Source organism: Bubalus bubalis, chromosome 9, assembly GCF_019923935.1.
Source record: "Bubalus bubalis isolate 160015118507 breed Murrah chromosome 9, NDDB_SH_1, whole genome shotgun sequence".
NCBI classification, from domain to species: domain Eukaryota; kingdom Metazoa; phylum Chordata; class Mammalia; order Artiodactyla; family Bovidae; genus Bubalus; species Bubalus bubalis.
The window spans coordinates 39,332,784-39,354,432 of NC_059165.1; the positions used below are offsets into that span (position 1 = coordinate 39,332,784).

The 21,649-nt window shown below is 45.4% G+C and overlaps 1 protein-coding gene across 1 annotated transcript in view; it reads right to left on the reverse strand.

The window, feature by feature from the left end:
* The window catches only part of ADRA1B (adrenoceptor alpha 1B), a 63,456-nt gene extending 46,488 nt beyond the window's left edge, over nt 1-16,968 (reverse strand). Inside the window, exon 1 of the mRNA XM_025292309.3 lies at nt 15,604-16,968. Coding sequence (XP_025148094.2) covers nt 15,604-16,552 — 949 coding nt within the window. The 5' untranslated portion in view covers nt 16,553-16,968. The remainder of the gene's footprint in view (nt 1-15,603) is intronic.
* Nucleotides 16,969-21,649: the final 4,681 nt, after the last annotated feature.

Genomic DNA, 21,649 nt, shown 5'->3' on the forward strand with positions numbered 1-21,649 from the left:
TCATTCCACTCCTATGAGATGGTCTCAGTCTCGTTTTACAGATATATTAACTGAGGCTTAGAGAGATGAGCTGCAGAGTCTGTTTCAGACCTGGATTCATCTGATTTCAATGTCCCTGTTCTTTCTAGTACTCTAAGCTGCCAGTCAAACAGAACTTGTGAAGGGCTAACAAGGATCTTGCAGAGAAGGAAAGGTGCCCGCCCTCTTTACTGGATGAGAGGGGTGCAATGGCCATGACAGAGACAGGTGACTGGAAAGGCTTTCCTGAGGTTCTGAGAATCCCTGGTTTAGGATCTTCTTGATCTCCTAACTTGGTGGCAGTGGGTCAAAGTTCACCTCCTCCCTTCCCTGTCTAGGATGCTGGTTCCAACACCTCTAGATTTAGTACAGTCTGAAAATAACCCTGCCTCTCCATCCCAGACCAGCAGTTCAAGGTCAAGAGTACATCACCACCCTGATGACCAGGGCCCCTGGACTGCCCCTCAAAAAGCCTTCTTCCCCAGCAGGATCTCCTTGACAGGCCTTCTCCTTGCTTCTTAAGTAATGCTCAATTCAATTTTCACTTCGTGAGGCTGGCATCTTCCAGAGTCAATTTGAATTTTGCAACTAAAATGTGGTGCACTTGCAATGCCCTCCTCTAAATATAGACTGGCCCTCATGGTCGGGTGTGGCAAGCTTAGATGCCCGAAGGAATCCTTCCGTATTAACTCATCCTTGAGTGCCTCAAAGCTGACTGTTTTCCTGGGGTGTGTGGGCAGGGAGGTGGGGGAGTATCTTGTTTAGTTATTGTTTTTAATGGGTACATAAGCCCCAGGGCCTCGAACCATTGATGTGGATCATGGTGGGTCTACCAGCCCTGTGAAAAATCAAATCTGTTTAAACACTGTGGGTGACTGCTTTTTGTTCTCGGATCCTGTATGAAATATACACATTCCAAGGTTGCTGCTTGCTCGGCCCCCCTGATGGATGGGATGTTGCATTCCAAGAGGGCAGCTTGCTAGCCTGAACTCTGGAAGGCTGACACCAAATTATTTGGAAGGATTTGAAACTTTCAAGCCATCTTATCACCTCTGAGGGGAAGCTGACTTGTCACACAGATGTCTGAAGCTTCCCCAGGCAGTGAGGAGCTATCAGCATAAAAAGTGGTTTCTTTAGCTATGCTGAAACACACTTAGTGGGAGTGCAAATTGCTACATCTTTCCCAGAGGGTAATCTGATAATGTGTCTGAGGCGTTTCACAGGAGTCTACCTTTGGATGCTAACCATTCAAAGTGGATTTATCCTAAGGCAATCCTGAAGAGCAAGTGTACAAAAAATATTAAAGGAAAAATACATGTATAAGAAAATCTGTCACAGCTAAAAACTCAAAGCAATCGTACATCAAGAGGGGATGGATTATCAAACATACAAAAAGACGTGTAACTTCATTCACAGAAATTTCACCTATCAAGTTGGCAAGATCAAAAAGTTTGATAGCAAACTATTAGGGAATGAGTGGTCACTCTCAAATGTCAGTCAAGGAAATACAAATTGGTACAATCACTATGAAGAACAATTTGAAAATATTTATAAAAAATTAAAAATTTCCTCAGAATAGTCCACTTTCAGGATTTTAATCATACAATGTGGGAAATAGTGAAATATGTATAGGAATATTCACTACAGTGTTGTTTGTAATAATAAAAGAGTTGAAACAACCTAAATGTTCTTCTATTGAAGTCTATTTGGGAAAAAAGGAATACTATGAAATTAACAAAAAGAATGAAGTTGCTCTGTTTATCTTGAAGTGGAAACATCTCCAAGATGCACTATTCAGCGAAAAAGCAAAGTGCAGAACAGCATGTTATTTATATTAAAGAGAGCATATAAATATATTTTTTTATGCATGGAATATTTCTGAAAGGATGTGCAAGAAACTGGTAATAATAGTTGCCTCCAGGGAGGAAAATTAGATAGGTGGGAGGGAAATTAGATAGGAACCAAGGAAGGGAGAGGGACATGTTTGCATTCTACACTCAGGCCTTGTGAATGTGATACCTTGTGTGTGTCTTACCTAGTAAGATAAATCTGACCACTACTGTCTTAAGTGGATTGGTTGATCACATTATGGTACTTCCTAGATGGTGCTAGTGGGAAAGTATCTGCCTACCAATGCAGGAGATACAAGAGACATGAGTTCCATCCCTGCGTTGGGAAGATCCCCTGGAGAAAATGGCAACCTACTCCAGTATTCTTGCCTGGAAAATCCCATGGACAGAGAAGCCTGGCAGGTTACAGTCCGTGGAGCCAAGAAGAATTAGACATGACTGAGCAACAAAACACACAGACTTTTCATTATGGGTTGCAAAACATCATTAAAAAGATGTGAAATATAAATTAAAAACTGACATGATTCAGATTTATTGAAATGGTAAGAAGTCCACATTTTTTTTTTTTTTAGTGATGCAAGCACTATGTGGTCTTATTTGTGTATATACACACAGGCACACAAGTGAAATAATGTGAAATATGAAGTGACACAGAGGCGTATAAAAAGTTAAAATCTACTCCTCCTCACTTCATGATACTCCTGAGGGTGACTAAGTTAATAGTTTTTAAAAATAAGATTATATATAATCCTGTGAATTACCGTTTTCACTTCAGGATCATGAACAACCCTCTTGCATGATAAATCTAACCTATTCATATTAACAACTTTACATTTTAATATATTTTAAATTCCTTAGATAGTAAATTTTTGAACATAATCAGGTTAAACCTAAAATACCAAATATTTCTTGCTCCAGTGATTCCATTTCTAGGAATTTATCCTGAGTACGTGGGCACAGACACAGAGACAAGAGTGCTCATTGCAGCACTGTTCATAGCATGAAAAAACCAAAATTAACCTAATGTCAATGAACGGAGAGAATGTTAAATAAAGTAGGATACTCCATAAATGGATTACACACCCATGAAAAGGAAAACAGTAACATAGAGTTCTGACAGAGAACTATGTCCAAGATATGCTATTGAGTGTAAAATGTAACCTCCACTATTGTGTTTATAAAATGATACCGTTTGTAAAAATACACAGGATGCACACACACATTCCACACACATACAACTCAAATATTTACACATACACACGTATGTATGTGGATGCTTACAAATAAATAGACTATTTGTGGAACTATATGCAATCTGGTAACAATGTTTGCTCCTGGAGAGAAAGACTGAGGGTGCTGGATACAGGGGGACCTGGAGTCTGGTGTGCTTAGAATAATTTTTCTATTTTTTTCTTCTTTCTGTTTTAAATAAAAGTTTATGTGCTATTATAGACTTTTTTTATTATGGTGCTTAAATAAAGAAACGAGATTTAAGAATTGCTATGAGTAAACATGCCAGATAGTTATAAAGCACGAAGGTGTACAAGTTCCCTGTGGTCCCAAGACTGTATAATCTGAAAGAACACAGCAATGGAAAACCTTATGTCCTGAAGTACATCTTTATCATGTCATAAGACAGTTCTTGTACTGGGGTTAGGGAGTCTCTGAATTAGGATAGGAAAAATTACCTCTCTCTTTCTTTTTTTTAAAATTAACCTTTGGTTGAAAGTTAGCATTTTCTTCAGCAGGAAGGCAGGCAACCAGCCACAGAAGAATTAGCAGGGTTTGTCACCCACAGAAATCAGATTTATGATGGTATATTACATTTGTTGCAGATATCTTGAAATATTCGCACTTGTCACTGCCTCAAATTATAGTAGTTATTTATTTGACTTGCTTCTAGGTCTTGTTTATTTAATATGTTAATAAAGGAGAACATTGTTTTACTCCACAATAAATTTGTTTTATCAACATTATAATAGCTATTTCAACATAATTGATTTTCTTTGAAATCCTGTGTATCTTATTTTATGTATCTATTGTGAGAGGGGGCTTCACCAGATTACCAAAGGGGTCCATGGAACAAAAAAGCCCAAGAGCCCCTGTTTAAGATAAATTCTGAAGAGTTGGGGACAAGGAGCCATAAATGACTCTCTGAGGGTGTACCTGGAAGCAGGTACCACTTTCTCATGATGCCAGGGGGTGATTGATGGCCTGAATATAGAAATCAGAGATGCAATTTTTTTTTGTTTGTTCCAGTTGGTGGCACCCCGTCCTCCCCCGCCAGCTGCCTCTCTGGATCTCTGCCCGGCCCTGTGCTGGTGGTGTAAGCCCTGGGGCCCACGCTTGCGAATGACAGTGAGCCCGGCTTGCCCTTGGTCCTATTTTAACCTCCTTCTGGGGCATGGCCAGGGTGCTGAGCTCAGCCCCTAAGCGATGCATGTTAGCTTGGCAGGAAACTGTCTTAAAGAGGAATTCTAAAAAGTGTGCTAAGCCAAGCCCCAAATGCATCCCAGCTTCAGGGGAACAAGACACTGTGGGCAGATACCCCTGGAAAAAATTAAATGGGGCTCTGAAAGGAATGGTCCGCTTGCATGTGTTAGGACATTCTGTTTCTGAACGTTTCAGTGTGAACTGTTCATTGGCGTAACTTTTATAGTGCACTTCCTGTGCTCACACCACAGAGGGGCACTTGAGTGCTCCAAGGGGGCTCACGTGTCCTGCCCCTGGGTGTGGTCACGAATGTGTTGTTGACAGAATTCTGAGAACACAAGCCTGCCAGTGAGGACGGCACTCTGAGCCGACCATGCTCCGTTGTCCCAGGATGGGCGTGAAGGATGGTTGGAGATGCCCCACCCCTACTGTTATTCCAGCCTGCTAAGTCCCTAAGACATAGCTCGCTTTTCTTCTCCTCCCTCAAATATTATTTTGGCCCACCTTATTTCTGTCTCCTCTATTCTGGAGACACTCATCATTCAGATAACAGCATTTGCCTTGTGCTGAAATGGATGCACTCGTGAAGTATTTAGGTCAGACAGCCATGGATTCAGATTCCAGCTCACTGACTCACTTGTGCACGCATGGTAAACTCACTGATAAAGACAAACATTTACAACCAACTTTTACATTAATCCGTTTCCCACAAAAACACACACATGAAGTTATGTCTTTCCTCCTTAAATTCATGCCCAGTTCATTCTCTCATTATTAATCTTTCTCTCTACTGCTGAGGCCTGGGTGCCATACTCCTCCCACCCCCATCTCAGGTTTCTCAGGGAAATCAAGGCAGCCTTGGCTCTTCTACTGTAAACACTGTTACTCCCAGAGTTAAAATATCAAGGCACTTTTATCATTCAAACTGAGACACTTTTGAGAATAAGAGGGTTGGTGATGGATAGGGAGGCCTGGCATGCTGAAATTCATGGGGTCGAAAAGAGTCGGATACGACTGAGCAACTGAACTGACTGAACTGATAGTAATCATCAGAGCCCTTGGTAACAGACGTAAGTGGAGACTGGCCCAGGCAAAGTGGGATGTCTGGTCACCCCATTATGGAGCAATGCTATGTCACCCACAAACAGACTCAGTGTATCTTTAGAGTGTTAGCAGAGCTGCTGGGCACCTTCACTTTTTTAGGAGATGCTTTGGTTTGATCCCTGGGTTGGGAGGATCCTCTGGAGAAGGGAAAGGCTACCCACTCCAGTATTCTGGCCTGGAGAATTCCAAGGACTGTATAGTCCATGGGGTCGCAAAGAGTTGGACATGACTAAGAGACTTTCACTTTCACTTTGATGTTAAAGAAATCAAAGTAGACTTCTTGGGATAAATTAGAATCTTGGCCTTCTTCCCATTTATTTTAGGGCCATGTGTGTGTGTGTGTGTGACAGAATTTAGACTTTACATTTGGAAGTGAGGGCAGCATTCACTTCTCAGTATCTCGGACCTTTCTAAAGGTCTTAATTGGGCCCTGATATAGAGTCACCAGAATCGTGCCCTCCTCCCCCACTTCTGTGGTGATCAGCTCTGACCACAGCCCTCCCAGAGGTCAGAGGGAGGTGACAAGGGCTGAGAAGGTCAGGGAAAATGGGGACTGACTGGCAACAGACAGGTCTCCCAGAGGCAGTGGAATGGCAACCTTTCATAAAGAATTAAGATGTTGTCTAATTTTCAAGCTCATACCTTGTGTCCACTCTGGTCTTCACCTATCTTACCTTTCTTCATTGGCCCCATAAGCAGACCCATACTGACATTTTGGTTTCACAAAAGCAGTCAAGGCAGTTTCCTTTCAACGTGCTTGTGGTGGTCTCAAGGAATGGGACAAGTCACCTAACCTCTAAATCTGTTTCCTCAGTTGTAAAGTGAGCAGAACATTAATACCGATCTGATAGGTCATTGGCAGGTTCAAATAGTAGGTGAAGTCTGGCGCATACTGTACGAATCATAGCTGAAATTGCTGTTCTTACTGGGAGTCTAGCAAATACATGTCTCTGGGCCTGAAGGACAGGAAGATGAGTAAAACCTGGACCCTTTCCTCCAGAGGTTTGCAGTCTGGTAACACTGCTGAATATGTACCTGTCAGTCCTGATTCTCATGAACAAACGTGACAAGCACTATATACAAGGTATAAAGGCAACCATCACTGCCTGGGAAAGAGGTGGGGGCCAGGAAAGATTCCTAAGAGAGGTGTCCACAAAATCAGGGGTCTACAGATGGGCAGGATATGGATATTCAAGGGTACAGGAAAAGCATTCCTGCCAGAGGGGACAGTATGAAGAAACACATAGCGGGAGGGAAATGCAAGGTGTACTCGGGGAAACGACAAACGATTTGAGTCACAGCACTCACCTAGCACTCGTATTAGGCAAGATGGAAAGATGTGGTCCCTGCCTACAAGAAGTTCTCATGCAAGTCACGAGGTTGCTAGAGAGAGCATTGCTGCAGTGTTTGGGGTGGACCACGGGCACTTCCTTAACCTCAGGGCTCCTCTCTTCATGGGGCCCTCCAAAGCCCCAGGAAGGATCCCAGTGTGTCTCCTCCGGGTTGAACTATTTTGTAAAGTTCTCATGAATAAGATCTATTACCTGCAATGTGTTTGGACCACTGTCTATTTCCACTCCAACTTCCCTCTGCTGTATTTCCCTTCATGTGCATGTTAGTATAGGGGTCATGGACATTTTGGGGAACCAGCTAAGAGTTAAAGATATGTTTCACTTGGGTTCTTTTGAAAATACATATGTGGTGTGCAGTATTTTCTTTTTGTATGGCTAGGTTATCACTAGTCAGGATTACTGAAAAGTGGAAAACTAGCTTTTAGAAATACTCTCTTGTCCATGATGCCAGCCTTTGTGACATTAAGAGGTAGGACCAGAGGCTGATTCAAGGTAGGAGAGAGTCCTATGGTGCATGTGGTCTCAACCACACCTATGTGGTGCAGAGGTGAATCCAGGTCTGAAATGTATACAGCCAGAAATTAGGCTGTGAAAAGTGTTCTAAATTTTATGTGTTTAACCCCAGAGCCCAAATTTGATAAAAGCCTTAAAAGGTATATGGCATCAGTCATGTGTTGAGAAGCTGAAAAAACTCTAAAGCACCCATAATAAAAGAGAAATTGTGACTTAGCTTGCTAGGGGAAAGACCCAATTATTTTTATATTCTTTATGTTTTCACCAGGATATGATGCCTCTTGGTGGCTGAATAATAGGCAGCCACTCGCCCTTCCTTTCCACCTTCTCAGAATAGACTCTGCTTTTCCTAGGGCCTCTTTAAGCTTCCAAAAATCAGGGCTTAGAGTCCCACACCTAGGATACCCTTGGTAATGAACCCTTTTAGTCTAATCTTATTGCCTAGCTGTGAATTCAGGTTCTGGCACTCATCAGCTGGGTGAAAAAAGTGAAAAAGTAAAAATGTTATCCGCTCAGTCATGTTCGACTCTTGCGGCCACATGGGCTACAGCCCACCAGGCTCCTCTGTCCATGGGATTCTCCTGGCAAGAATACTGGAGTGGGTTGCCATCTCCTTCTCCAGGGGATCTTCGCAGCCCAGGGTTCGAACCCAAGTCTCCTGCATTGCAGACAGATTCTTTACTGTCTGAGCCACCAGGGAAACCTCAATCAGCTGGGTAGCTTGAGGCAAATCATTCAATCTTTGAACTCCAGTTTCCTCATCTGTAAAATTAGGACAACAATAGTATCCACTTGGTAAGTCTCTGGAGAGGAGTGAATGAGAGAATGCATGGAAAGCACCCTTATTGCGGTGTAAGCCAGGCACACGGCAAGACCTAATAAATGAAGCTATTAGTATTATTATTAGCAGACATGGTTAGGGAGCACAGTGACTGCGGAAACATCCTGCAGATGTGGGAGAAAGCAATTTCCCAGTGTGGCCTGACGGCCATCCGTTATTTTTATGAGCCACACACACTCAGGTAAAGGCATCGCCTGCATTACAGATCTTACGAGGGCCATCTGTGATGGCACTGCAGCTACACACACACACCCGCTGGCATTTCTGTGCTCTGTTTCATCCCAGCAGTACTGGGTGCTTCCACAGACGGCCCCCAGACTATCATATCTGACAATCATGACCCTACACACATCATCCTTCCCCGTCCCCAACCCCTGCCGCAGGCCTCTGACTCTTACAGCAAAGCTGAGGCTAATTTGTTTATCCATCACTGAGAGGATAAATCATCCTCCTCCTTTCTTCCACAAATACTTTTCATGTCTAATCATCACGGTGTCTTCCACGATTCTAAGACTTTAGGAAACTCACAGAGAAATTTCAAAAAGATTTTGGTGGGGACAAACATAGGGTTACCAACTTTTTATCTTGTCAAGTAGAACATTGCGCACACGCATACACACACACACACACACACACACACACACACACACAGAGTGACTATCATCACCACTTATTACCATCATTCCATTAAAGAAATGTTATTTCAGTTTCCCAAAATAGGACATAGTCTTTAGAATAAAAGAACAATCATTTATATTGAGTACATTTGGAAAAACACAGAATTTTCCTAACTTTTTTCTCATTTTTGTCATGAGCCAGTAAAAATTTTATCACTCATGGGCACTAGACCTCAGACAAAGGTCTGGAAGTACTGTAGTAATAGCAAGAATAATATAACAAACATTTACTGAGTGCCAAATATGGAGTCAGATAGACTCCATTTCCTAGCTGTGCAACCTTGGGAAATTTAATGAACCTCTCTGAACTCTAGATGCAGGGTGATGATACTGGCTCTGCAGAGGGGCTGAGAGAATTATAAGCTGTACAGAATATTCAGTGTTGAGCAGTGTACCCGCTACACTGGAGACCTTCTTCCACAGTGCTCATTCAACTCGCCTTCTCCAGGGAGACTCTAGTTTGAAGAGCCTCCAATCTTGTGCCATATGGACTGGCCTGAAGGACTGGGCAGGACTGAGGATACTTCTGGCTACACTGGGAGAAGTTTAACCAAACTTTCTTGGCTCCCCATGGAGTGTTCATTCCAGGTACCAGGCATGGGGAGGACTGGTGCTATGCTGGTGACATAATTGCCTATGGGAACTGGTTAAAAGTTGAGACTCATGGTCCCATATGAGAGAGTCTGATACAAAGGGTCTGTAAGGGGAATTCCAACAATCTATGTGTTTGAAAGCAGTTCCCTGCCAGATGTTTCTACTGAGCATCTGGGTTTGCTGATGGGTTCTGACTTTTGCGTTGGGACATTTTGTCTACTCAACTCATAAGTGCTAGTTGCTCAGTTGTGTCTGACTCTTTGGAACCTGATGGACTGTGGCCTGCCAGGCTCCTCTGTGCGTTGAATTCTCCAGGCAAGAATACCGGAGTGGGTAGCCATTTCCTTCTCCAGGGGATCTTCCCAACCCAGGGACTGAACCCTAGTCTCCTGCATTACAGACAGATTCTTTACTGTCTGAGCCACCAGGGAAGCCCCTACTCAACTCAGCAGAGTATCTGGCATATCACTCCTAGCATGGTGTCTTGTGAGCCCTGATAAATGGGGTCTGAGGAGAGCCTGGGAGGAATCTTCTCGGTTGTGTTTCACCTAGTAACCTCAAGGATATTCCAGATATATCTCTTGCTCTCCTGTATCATAACCAATCCATCCCCAAGTCTCTGAACCATCTTCCTTCCACCTTCACTGCCACCAGCCTAGTCTAAATTGCCATTAGCTCTCACTGGGATTATGTTCTAACTGCCCCATCTCTGCTCTGTGCCCCATATGGCTGCTTGACTCCTCTTTTAAACACATAATTCATACTGTACACCTTGTTGGCTTCAAATCCTTCAGTAGTGGCTGGTGCAATTTATCATAAAACCTAAAATCCTTAATGTGGCTTAAAAGCCCTGGCGTGGCCTGGCCTCTGCCCACACCTCCAGCCTTGACTTGTACCTGTGGGCCCTCTATTCTCCAGGCTCTATTAGTTCCTTACCAGCTCCTGCCTCAGGACGTTCAGGTGTGCCCTTCCTTCTGACTGGAGCTCTCTTCTTCTACCTGCTCTGTCACTGAATTAACTCTTGCAAACTGTTCAGGCTTCTGCTTAAATGCCACTCAGGAACCCCTGTGATATACTGATCCCTGGTGTATACTTCTAATAGCAGCACACTCCTTTTCTTCAAACCATTTATGTTTATTTGCATGTGTGTATTTTTCAGATTACCTGTGTTCCCCACTAGAACTAAATTCTATGAGAACATGGATTAGCTGCTTTGCTCACCACTGGATCTGCAGCACAATGCCTGGACCTAGTAGGCTTCCAATAAATATATAATTATTCACTGAATGAAGGAATGCATGATAAAGATGTGGAACCAGGTTTCCAGATGAAGGTCAAGATCCCACTTTTTCTTCCTCGTTGGGATGACTAGATGCCCAGCGTAGAGAGACCCATATCCTACACAGTACAGGAGGTAAGAGAAGGCCTAGCCTTGAACTAAAATGTGGATGATCTTCTCTAATATTTTATGAGCCAATCTTTTTAAAGGGTGAAAAGGGAATAGAAGGTTTTGTAACAGGGTTTTGTAACAGAACTAGAATAATCAGCTTTTGACAAGGTGGCTCTGGGGTTCCTGGAGAACATTTGCTATGAGAGCATGTTGGGACCAGAAAGCAAAAAGATCAGACGTCTCCTTTGTGCCCTGGGCCAGGTAAGTACCTGTTCTGACATATATGGATTCAAGTTTTGTCTCTATCATTTACTTGCTGTGTGAATTTGGGCGAGAAGTCTAACCACTCCGAGCTTCAGTATCTTCTGTCAAGAAGGAGCTCCCCTGTCAGGGCAGCTGAGAGGATTAGTGGGATAACATCTGTAGAGGGTCTAGCAGAATGCCTGGTACATAGTATGTGCTCTATGATAATATGACCTCACTGGGCTATGAGCCTCCTGCAGGCAGGGATCATGTTTGCTTTGGCACAAGAACCCAGGGATTAGTACAGTGTCTAGTACATACTAGGTGCTTTAGGAAGTCTTCATTAATGACTTCAGAGGTGGCTGAATATATTTTCCTTCAGTAAGATTTCCCTTTTCTAGGAAGGATTGAATGCATATAAGTTGCTTCTCTGGTGTCTGACTCTCTGCAACCCCATGGACTGTAGCCTACCAGGCTCCTCCATCCATGGGATTCTCCAGGCAAGAAGTGGAATGGGTTGCCATGCCCTTTTCCAGGGGATCTTCCTGACCCAGGGATCAAACCCATGTCTCTTATGTTTCTTGCACTGGCAGTTGGTTTCTTCACCACTAATTTCTTTGCCACCTGGGAAGCCCCTAGGAAGGATTCCCTGTGTATAAAATTTCCCCTCACTCAAACCCAGTTACTTTCCTTGTGAGCAACTCAAATCCCTGTGTTTTGAAACCTCAGAACCAGAAATTTCTTGTGTTTGTGGGGGTGGCTCCGTTCTGAGTCATCCCTGAGACCCCCCCCCCCCTTATGCTCCTGTGGGAGGTGGAAATTCATCAGGCCTGATCTGAATGAGAGGACTAGAGAAACAAATCAATGGACAGAAGGATTCCGATTTGGTTCCAGTACTACAGAGAGCACAACTGTTTCTTTGAAATTGACCTTCATTTATTTGGAGGGGAAAGCAGTTAGTTCAATAATGGCTTCCTGGTGCCTTTCAGCATTTTAAAAGACGGAAGAAAGATTTGGAGCGAGGCAAGGTTCCAGTGTTTTCTAAACAACACACCAAGCTCAGCTACCAGTTGGCTGCCCAGTGCTTCCTGCTACCCACCCCCACTCCCATCTTAAACCCCTCCCCCACCCTCCCCAGTGCAATGCATATCCCTCAATAGCCCAGGCACTTCTTGACCCTGACCACCCCAGGCGGTGGGAGTTGGCCTTCATTATAATGCCAGGCAGCTGAAGACTGCTTGGACATCTTGCACATGGCCCATCAAGTAGAAGTGCTGCTATATTATATTCCAATTATTTCCTGTCCCTCCATGGCCTGATTCCAGGGGCTGAATAAAGGCGTTCTTGTTTGGTGGATCCATCCCTGCTCCTGAGTAAGTGAGAGCTGGTCCCTGGCCCAACTCTGTTGAAGCCACAGGGAAAGGGTGGGGAGGAGATACAGAGGGTGTTACAGGTGGGGAGGGCTGCACAGGAGATAGGAGGCCTGTCTCTGCAGGCAGCCCAACCATGCTCTCCAAAATAAAAACAAGGGAGGAAAGAAAACAAATGGAACCCCTAACCAGGACCCTGTAGGGGGCAAAGCTATTTCCTTCCCAGGAGGAATCCCAACCCTACTCTCCCATGGAGAAGAAAAACAGAGACAGATATCTGGTGCCGCCCAGGCACCTGGCTGTCGATCACCACTGGAAGTTTACTCCTACCTGAACTTTGCCAGCCGCTGTCTCCCCCCAGATCTGCTTTCTCCTCTTCAGAGTGAAAAGCCTTTCATGGAAAATTTAGAATTTGGAATCTGCTTCAGATTCCAAAGGAATTTTTGTTCTACATCATGTTACTTTTATTTGGGTGTTATCTGAACTCAGAGGAAGTAGAAGTCCACATCTCCATTTTGCTCAGATGCTCTTTCTAAATTAGTAAGAGCATGTTAATCAGTACCTTCTCTGTTTGAAACTCTTGAGTAACTTTTGAAGTCCATCCCAAACTCAATGCCTGGAGTCCGCATTCCTTACCCTCCAGGGGTCCTCGGGAGAAGTGTGTGGATGGAGTCTGCTCAGGGACAGCACATTGGGAGATAATGGCTGGCCAGAAAGTGTTCAAGTCAAGCAGAAGAGAAACAAGCTCTGATAAATCTCTGGGTGGCAAGAACGCCTCACTTTCTGTGGCATGGAAGCCAAGGACCTGAGCTGTTAGGAAGATAAGATCTCAGAAAGAGATGGACAGAAAGAGGGCAGAAGTTGAAAGCGTATAAAGGGAGAGAAAACTGATGGTGAGCATGAAGAGCAGAATGCAGACAGCAGCCACATTGTCCTGCACCACCGTGTGGGTGGGGAAGTGCTAACCTGTGCAGTGTTTAAAAACCTTGGTGTCCAGGAGGCTGGAGGCTAAAGGGAACTCAGAGATCCTCTGGCTGGTGGTTCCCAAAGCCTGGTGGTGGGCTGGTTAAACATGTGATTTCTGGCATTTACTGAATTAGCTTCTCTATGTGTTAGGCCTTAGAAGCTAAATTTTTATTAAGATCCACAAATGATTCTGATCTTTATTCAAGTTTGAGAGCCCTTGATTTAGTTCAGCCCTCAGTGTTCCCTGGAAGTGAGACCTGAAGCCCAGAAGGTAAAGCAACACACCTAGGGTCACAGAGCTAATTGATGGCAAAGCTCACATACATACTCTATTGCTCCTGACCCTCAGAGCAGTGCTCTTTCCATTGGAACATGTTGGCAGCCTTTTCACTTGTTTCCCTTGCCCCTAAAGTGAAAGTCTGCAACTGTGATCCATTCCCGCATCTTGCTGGGACCTTGTCTTTCCTGAGGATGCACAGCCTCTGTCAGTTGAGGATCAGGGGAAGAAGGAAGAAAGGATAAGATCTAGTCAATAGTTCCCTTCTGAGCCTTTAATAACAGGCATAGGATTATACCTATAATCAAGCATTTGCTGTGTACCAAACACTGTATTAAGCCCTTTCCATGCACTAGTGCAAACCCCATGGAGCAATAGTAATTAGCCCTACTTTACAGATGAAGAAACTGAGGCTCACAGAGCAGTAATCATTTGCCCAAGGTCACATGGCTAATTAGTAGCCAAATCACCCCATGTGTGACTGTGATCTTTGTATGGTCCAGTGCAGTGTGAACTGTCATCCACTTGAACTGGACAGGCCTGCAAAAGGGCCCTGAGACCTCAGGAAAGAAAAGAAAGCTGGGCAGTGGGATGTGACCGCTACTGTGTATAGAGCTACAAAGCCTCTCTGCTCAGCACAATGAAAATATTTCCGAAAGGCACTAGCTCAAAAGCTAGCCTTAGAAATTACAATATGAGAGTAGGTTAAACAGCTTTTTTTCCTTGTCATTCTTAAACGGAAACTCCTGACATCTGCTTGCCCTCTTTCTATTTGGCTCTTTCTTTTGGAAGCAGTGTGTCTTCAGGATTTTCGTGACTTGAGGGATTGGTTATGTTCAGTTCCAGCCGAGTCGCTGGTGTGAGTGCAGCATTAGTGGTCATGGCACGTAGCAGCCGTGGCCTCTTCTGATATCACAGCACATGACTGCCATGATCACCTCCCTCCATTCATTTTCTGGAGCGTCCCCCAGGGACAGGAAAAGAAACTAAAGCAGATCACTGCCTCAGAGCAGGAACAAGTGTTTCTTGAGCTATGTGGACAGGATGGCACAGTATCCTTTTCCAGGTTTACCTCCTAACCATACCTCGGCTTCATCCTTAGAGGAAGTCAGGTAGCATTTCGAACAGCTCACTTAGTAGGACTCCCCAGTCAGATGAAGATGGGCACATGTTTATAGGACAGGAAGGGCTCAGTTTCATACTAGCAGGATTTGGTGTCTAGCAGCTGAAGGTGAGGGGCAACTATAATTTAATTCTGGGCATTCCATCAATCACCAGAGTTTGGGACATTTTGGGGTATTTTTGGATGACCCTCTGACCATCATTCTTCTCTGTCAAATCTCAAAGCTTTAGATTAAGTTTGGTTGGGGGTGTGAGGCATAAAATGCTCTTACTAACTCATAATGAAGAGAGTACGTGGAGGTGAGAGGAAGTGGTAAGGGATGGGGGCAGAATGCAGCCTCTGCAAAGCTTTAGAGGACCGTGGGTCTCTGCAAAAGCCCTGGAAATGCTGAATGAAAACTGCCTTCCCGTGTCCGAGCTGCCTCCCTGCTTCCCAAATGCCGTGTCTGCGGTAACTACAAACTATTTTGTATGCTGCATTAGTGACAGACACTGCCTTAGCCGACACATCATTACAACTGAAATAATGCTGGTATGATGTTCAAGTCCAGTGTCCTTTTTAATTATTAAACCAAGGCTGTTGAATGAGTCATTCCACATAACAGATTTTCCTCCCATGGTTCTATTTCGAGTAACTTGTACCTCCCCTTAGCATGTTCTGCTAACACCTGAGTTGGTTCTTAGCCAGCTACCCAATCTGCAAAGCCTTTGCAGAACAAACAATATTCCCCAGCCTCCAAACACACACAAACTGCATAAAAAACCAAAACCCATGAACTTACTTTATAGTAAGCTCATCAGTAATCCCCAAAGCTGAGGATGCCCAGTTCCCCTTGGCCAGTCCCCAACTTACCAAGTGGTAGAGCGATGAAGAAGGGTAGCCAACACAAGATGAACATGCCGACCACAATGCCCAAGGTCTTGGCTGCTTTCTTTTCCCGGGAGAACTTAAAAAGTTTGACAGCTATGGAACTCCTGGGGTTATGGCCCTTGGCCTTGGTACTGCTGAGGGTATCCTCGTGAAAGTTCTTGGAGTGGATCCTCAAGGTCAGCTCCTTGGAGTTGGACATCTCCTTCATGACTCCAGCCTCCAGGTTCTTGGTGGTCCTCTTGGCAACGATGTATACACGGCAGTACATGACCAGAATGACCGCCAGAGGGATGTAGAAGGAGCCCAGGGAGGAGAAGAGGGCGTAGAAGGGTTCTTCAGTGACCCCACATTCCCTGTCATCGTTGGGCGCCGGCTCCTTCCACCCAAGAAGAGGCCCAATGGAGATGACTGTGGACAAGACCCAGACACCAAGGAGCGCCAAGATGGCCTTCCTCCTGGTGACCAGTGATGGGTACTGCAAAGAGTAGCGCACCCCAATGTAGCGGTCGATGGAGATGGCGCACAGGCTCAGAATGGAGGCTGTGCAGCACAGGACATCCACGGCGGCCCAGATGTCACAGAAGATCCGGCCCAGCACCCAGTAGCCAAGCACCTCCAGGGCAGCAGAGAAGGGCAGAACGGTGAAGCTTAGCAGCAGGTCGGCAATGGCCAGGTTGACGATGAAGTAGTTGGTGGGCGTCCGCAGGTGACGGTTGCAGGCCACAGACAAGATGACTAGGATGTTGCCCACGATGGCAAAGAGGATGAAGGCGCCCAGCACCAGGCCCACGGAGATGGCCCTGGTGATGTCCAGCTGAGGCAGTGTGGAGTTGGTCGAGGTCTGGTTGGGGCCAGTGAAGTTGGCATTTTTCAACTCTCCCCAGTGGGCAGGTGCTGATGTGTTGTGGCCGGTGTCCAGATCGGGATTCATTTTAGAGTCCGCCCTCCATAGCCAGGGGGGTGACAGGGCTCAGAAGGCTGCGGGGAAGGCTCTTCAGCTGCCCTGAAACTTTGCTTCCCCCGTGGTCTTCTTCCCAGAGGTGCCCTCCTGGCGAGAAGTCATCTCCCCCGGGCAGCCCAGCCCGGCAGCACGTCTCCTGCCTGCACCGAGCCGCTCGCTCGCCTGTCAGAGGGAGGAGGAGGAGAGAAGGGACGAGGCGGCAGCTCCAAGTTTAATGGTCCACGTCAGGCGCGCCAGGCCGGGCTCGCGGGGAGCGGCGGGGAGGAGAGGGTGGCGGGGCAGGGGGCGCCCGGCTCTGCCCGGTCCGCGGCGGGTCTGCGGACAGCGGCGCCTCCGCCCAGCCAGCGCCGAGGAGGGTCTGCTTTCAATGAGCCGCCTCTGGGCTGACTGCACGGCGGTGACATCAGGCGGGGGAGCCCGGCGCCCTGACTCCGCGCGGCACTAGGGGGCAATGCGGGTCCAGCGAAGGCGCCCGCAGCCCCGACGCCGCCACCCAGTAGAGCCCCGAGGCCGGCTGCGCCCCCGCCGCCCCCGAGGGGCAAGCCGGTAGGGTGTGCAGTGAGTGGGGCGGGGTAGGGCGACCTCAGCGTGGGGATTCCCCCTGCCCTCCATCTACCCGCGGCCCCCCCCACCCCCCACCACGAGTGGCCCTCTGGGGTTCTTTCCCCTCCTGTTCACCGCGCAGTTTCAAAATGGGGGTGGGGGTGCTTGTTTTTAATGAGGGGGGTCTGAAGTGAGCACCCAGATTTAAGGGGCTATGCAACTTGCGTGGAACCTAAAAGGGGCAGAATTCGATGGTTAAGCAGGTTAGAGGGCCTTGAGTCAGGTCTGAGACCAACCCCCATGCTTACCTCCCTGTGCAGCCTTTCTGGTGGGAAGCTTTTTGTCATTCATTCATTCGCTCATTCACTGATTCATTAAACAGATTGTTCATCGGGCATCCACTGTCTGCCCTGGGTTCTCTTCTAGGTGCTGTGGGTATAGCAACTGAACCAAGTAGATAAAGACCCCCTCTGTCCTCGGGGAGCTTATATTCTAGTGGGAGGAGACAGACAAATAAGTCGGCAAATTCTGAGATGTGCCCTAGGTGGACAGGTGTAACAGAAAATAAAGCAAGGTTGGGGAAATGGAATGGTTTGGAGGCACATTTGAAATTTTATCTGGGTGCTCAGGATTTTACTGAAGTGATGTTTGAGTCATGACCTGAAAGAAATGCAACAAACTGTAGGCTATCTGGGGGTGGCAGTGGGGGTGGGGGTAGGGAGGGGACTTGGAGAATCCATATTATTTGTTGATTTTTTTACCCCTTTCTGCCTGATATCCATGTTGGACATTCAGCTATAGGGACACACTCCCCAAGGTGGATGAATAGTATGTAGGAGAGAAGGTGTGGCTAAGGATGCTGAGGGAGAGCCTCATGTTAGCTAACATTTATCCATATGTCCCAGTCCCAGACGGCGTGCTAAGTACTTTTCCTATTTTCTCACAACACTAGGAAAGATAGACTGTTCTCATAACCATTTCATTCTGCAGATGGGACACTAAGGTGCAGCAAAGTTGAACTCTTTGCCTATGTTCACATGGCCATCAAGCAGAGAATTTGGGAGCTGAACTCAAACGCATGTCTACCCAAAGTTGAGCCCTTTTAGCTGCTATGTCATGCTTTTCCTCCAGAAGCAAGAAGGGGGTGAATCCCACCCCCAGCTTTATGGAGATATACCTGACATAAAACATTATGTAAGTTGATTTGAGACACTTATAAATTGAAAAATGATTACTATCATAGTGTTAGCTAATACCTCCAACATGTCACATAATTACCATTTCTTTTTTTGTGGTGAGACATTTAAAATCTGCTCTGTTAGCAACTTTCAAGTCTATAATATAGTATTACTAACTACAATCACCATACTGTACATTAGATCCTCAGAACTTATTCATATTATAACTGGAAGTTTGTATCCTTTCACCAACATCTCCCCACCTGGTCCTTCTCTGCCAACCCATGGTAACCACCACTTAACTCTGTTTCTATGAGTTTTTTTTTTTTTTTAGGATTCATATATAAGTGATATCATGTAGTATCTGCCTTTCTCTGTGTGACTTATTTCACTTAGCACAATGCCTTCAATTTTATCCATGTTGTTGCAAATGGTGGGATTTCTTTCTTTATCTTGGCTGAATAATACTCCATTGTGATATCAATCTTCTTCATCCATCAGTTGATGGACACTTATTTCCAAGTCTTGGCTCTTGTGAATAATGCTGCATTGAGCATGGGGGTACAGATATCTCTTTGAGATCCTGTCTTCATTTGCTTTGGATATATACCCAGAAGCAGGATTGCTGGGTGATATAGTACCTCTATTTTTAATTTTTTCAGGAACCTCCTTATTGTTGTCTATAGTAACTATACCAATTTACATTTGAGATAAAGGTTAATTGATTGTTATAGATGGAGCTATCTTCAAAATAGTCAGTTTTGGGATCCGAGCCACTAGTGGTGGGAAGAAACTTAGATTTATTGAGTTTCCACTGATAGTCAAGCATTTACTCAATTTCTTTTATTCTTCACAACAACCTTTAAGAGAAACATACCATACTCCACTGAAAGTTGAGAAAACCATGATTCAGAGAGAGTTAGTGCATTCCTGAGGTTGTATGGCTAGCAGACATGCAGCAGAGCAATGGGTAGTGGTAGCTGGAGATTGAAAAGTAAAGCCCGATGCTTTCCTTTATTCTCATCCAGAATCCTGCATCTTCCTACTTCCTGCCCTTGATTACCACTATAGCCTGGTGTTCAGGGATGGGGAACCGGGAAACCACTCAAGATGATTTACACTTCAATTCTTCATCCTAGAGGTGGGTCCCTAATCTCTTTTGGGGTGTACACCTATCTAAGGATTTACTCTTCTCCCACCAAAATTTACAGACTCTCAAATGCATAAAATATAGAATTTCAAGGAGTTCCCTAAGATTAAGGAATCTGTGGTTGAGAGAACCCTGAAAACACTTTTTCTATTTCAATTAAACTGGCTTAAGTTGTATTTGAAGATTTTAAAATAAGAGATTCACAGGTTTATAGTAATTCAGGTCTTCCAGAGCTGGCAGAACCCTCAATTGCCCATTTTCTCATTTTGGAGGTAGTCCAGGAGGTAGAGGAAGTTGGTGAACTCCCATAACTACTCAGGTGTAGAGCTGGTTCTCAAACTCCATTTCCCTGGCCCACAGAGCAGAAGGAAGCCACACATGGCAGCCACTCATGACTTATACAGTGAGATGTGAGATGGGGACAACTTAGGCAGGCCTCTGCCAGGGGTCCTTGTGAAGAGAAGAGACTGTCCTTTGTCTTGGGTGGCTCGTGTACTAATGACTAATGGCTCATGTCTGGAGATAGGGCCTGAGCCCGATGGTCTTTTGAGGTTTTCTAGTTTCCAGTGGTCAGCTTCCTTTGCTGGATAAAGTGGCCTCTGACAGCAACCTTGCTGCCCTCTTCTCCCATGCATCATCCATAGTGGGGGTGGGAGCGGGGTCTCATACGCTCAGCTCCCATCATCTTCATGTATCTTCAAGTCTAGGATGATGGCACTTCTCTTGAACTGGTTTACTCCCAAGGCAGCGTGGGAGGAGGAAGAGAACACCAGTAAGTTGGCGGAAAGCTGGCGATTAGCACAAAGTCAGGGATGTGGGAGGGAAAGAGGGGGGCAAATGACGAGCAAATTTGAAGTCCACATTTTGATTGTGGCAGCCCATTTCCCACTTTCCTGGGCATTAATTTTACCAGCTATTGAACAGCCAGCAACACACACTGAATTTACAGAGACTGTGTCTACATAATCACAGTAACCAGCTGCAGTGTGAAAACTTAGCCTATCTGACATTTTTCTACAGTGGCAAAAGACCGGGTGGGTGGGGGAAGAGCAAGTATGAGATAAAGATTTGGTTTATACTTGTTACAAAAGAAGATAGTTTGTTACCTAATTGAGAACTTATGTCTTGATTTAGGTGTCCGGATGTGGATTTCAGACATGTTGTCATTTATCAGCATCTTTCACGAAAGCAAAACACACATCCCATCATAAGGCAAACAGGTATCAGCCTTAACAGGAACCATGTACCAGGACTCCACTAAGCACCGTGTTCATGATCTGCTGCTCCTTTCCTCCCTTCACTGGAGACGCCTCTTAACTGCTCTGGCTGATATTTGACCCACAGAATTGACCATTTGTTTAGGTGTCATGAGGATATTTCATTTTCTTGGTACTCCCCGGGGCAATGCCAGGCACAGAGCTCTGACTCACTCAAGGCTCAGGGAAGAAGAACCTTTTCATTATCTATCTGATTACATTAGAAACCTCTGATGTTGCAAACTCCCATTTCTGTGAGCCCTCTAGGAGAAGATGCCACTGTGTTTGACCTGTGGGGAGACCAAGGCTGTGGGAAATTCAGAGATCTGCTTAGAGGACCTGTGGGAAGAGACCTCTCAACTGTGGTTGTGCACTTTTGCATGGTACTCCCTCTCTACCTCTCTCCAGTTTTTGGTTCAGCCAGCCATACATAGGAGCATCTACTCTGTGTAAGGCACCATGCTAGGCACTGTGGGCAAATCAAGTTGAATCAAATCAAGCAAGTAATAAACTAGACTGAGCTAAGTGCCTTAGGAGATGATGATGATGGTAAAGCACCCTTCAGAGAGGACCTACTCTGTGGCAGGCACTGTTTTAGGTACTCTGTGTGCACTTACTCAAATCTTTACAACGATGCAAGGTAGGAAATATCCCCATTTTACATATGAGGAAACTGAGGTTCAGAGAGGTCCTGTGACATGGCCAAACCCATTCAATGAATAAGCAGCATGAGTATTCAAAGCATTATTATCCTGCTCCAAAGCTTGCATCCTTCTCTCTGCGTCAGATTGAGATTAAAAAAAAAAAAAAAAAAAAAAGGGAGCAGAAGGTTCAGTGTTAGCCCTGAAGGAACTTACAGTAGAAGATACAATGTAATCAGGTTCCTGAACGAGGCAGAGGTCAGGCAAGGGACGGCATGGCAGAGTTGTCTGGGTGAAAA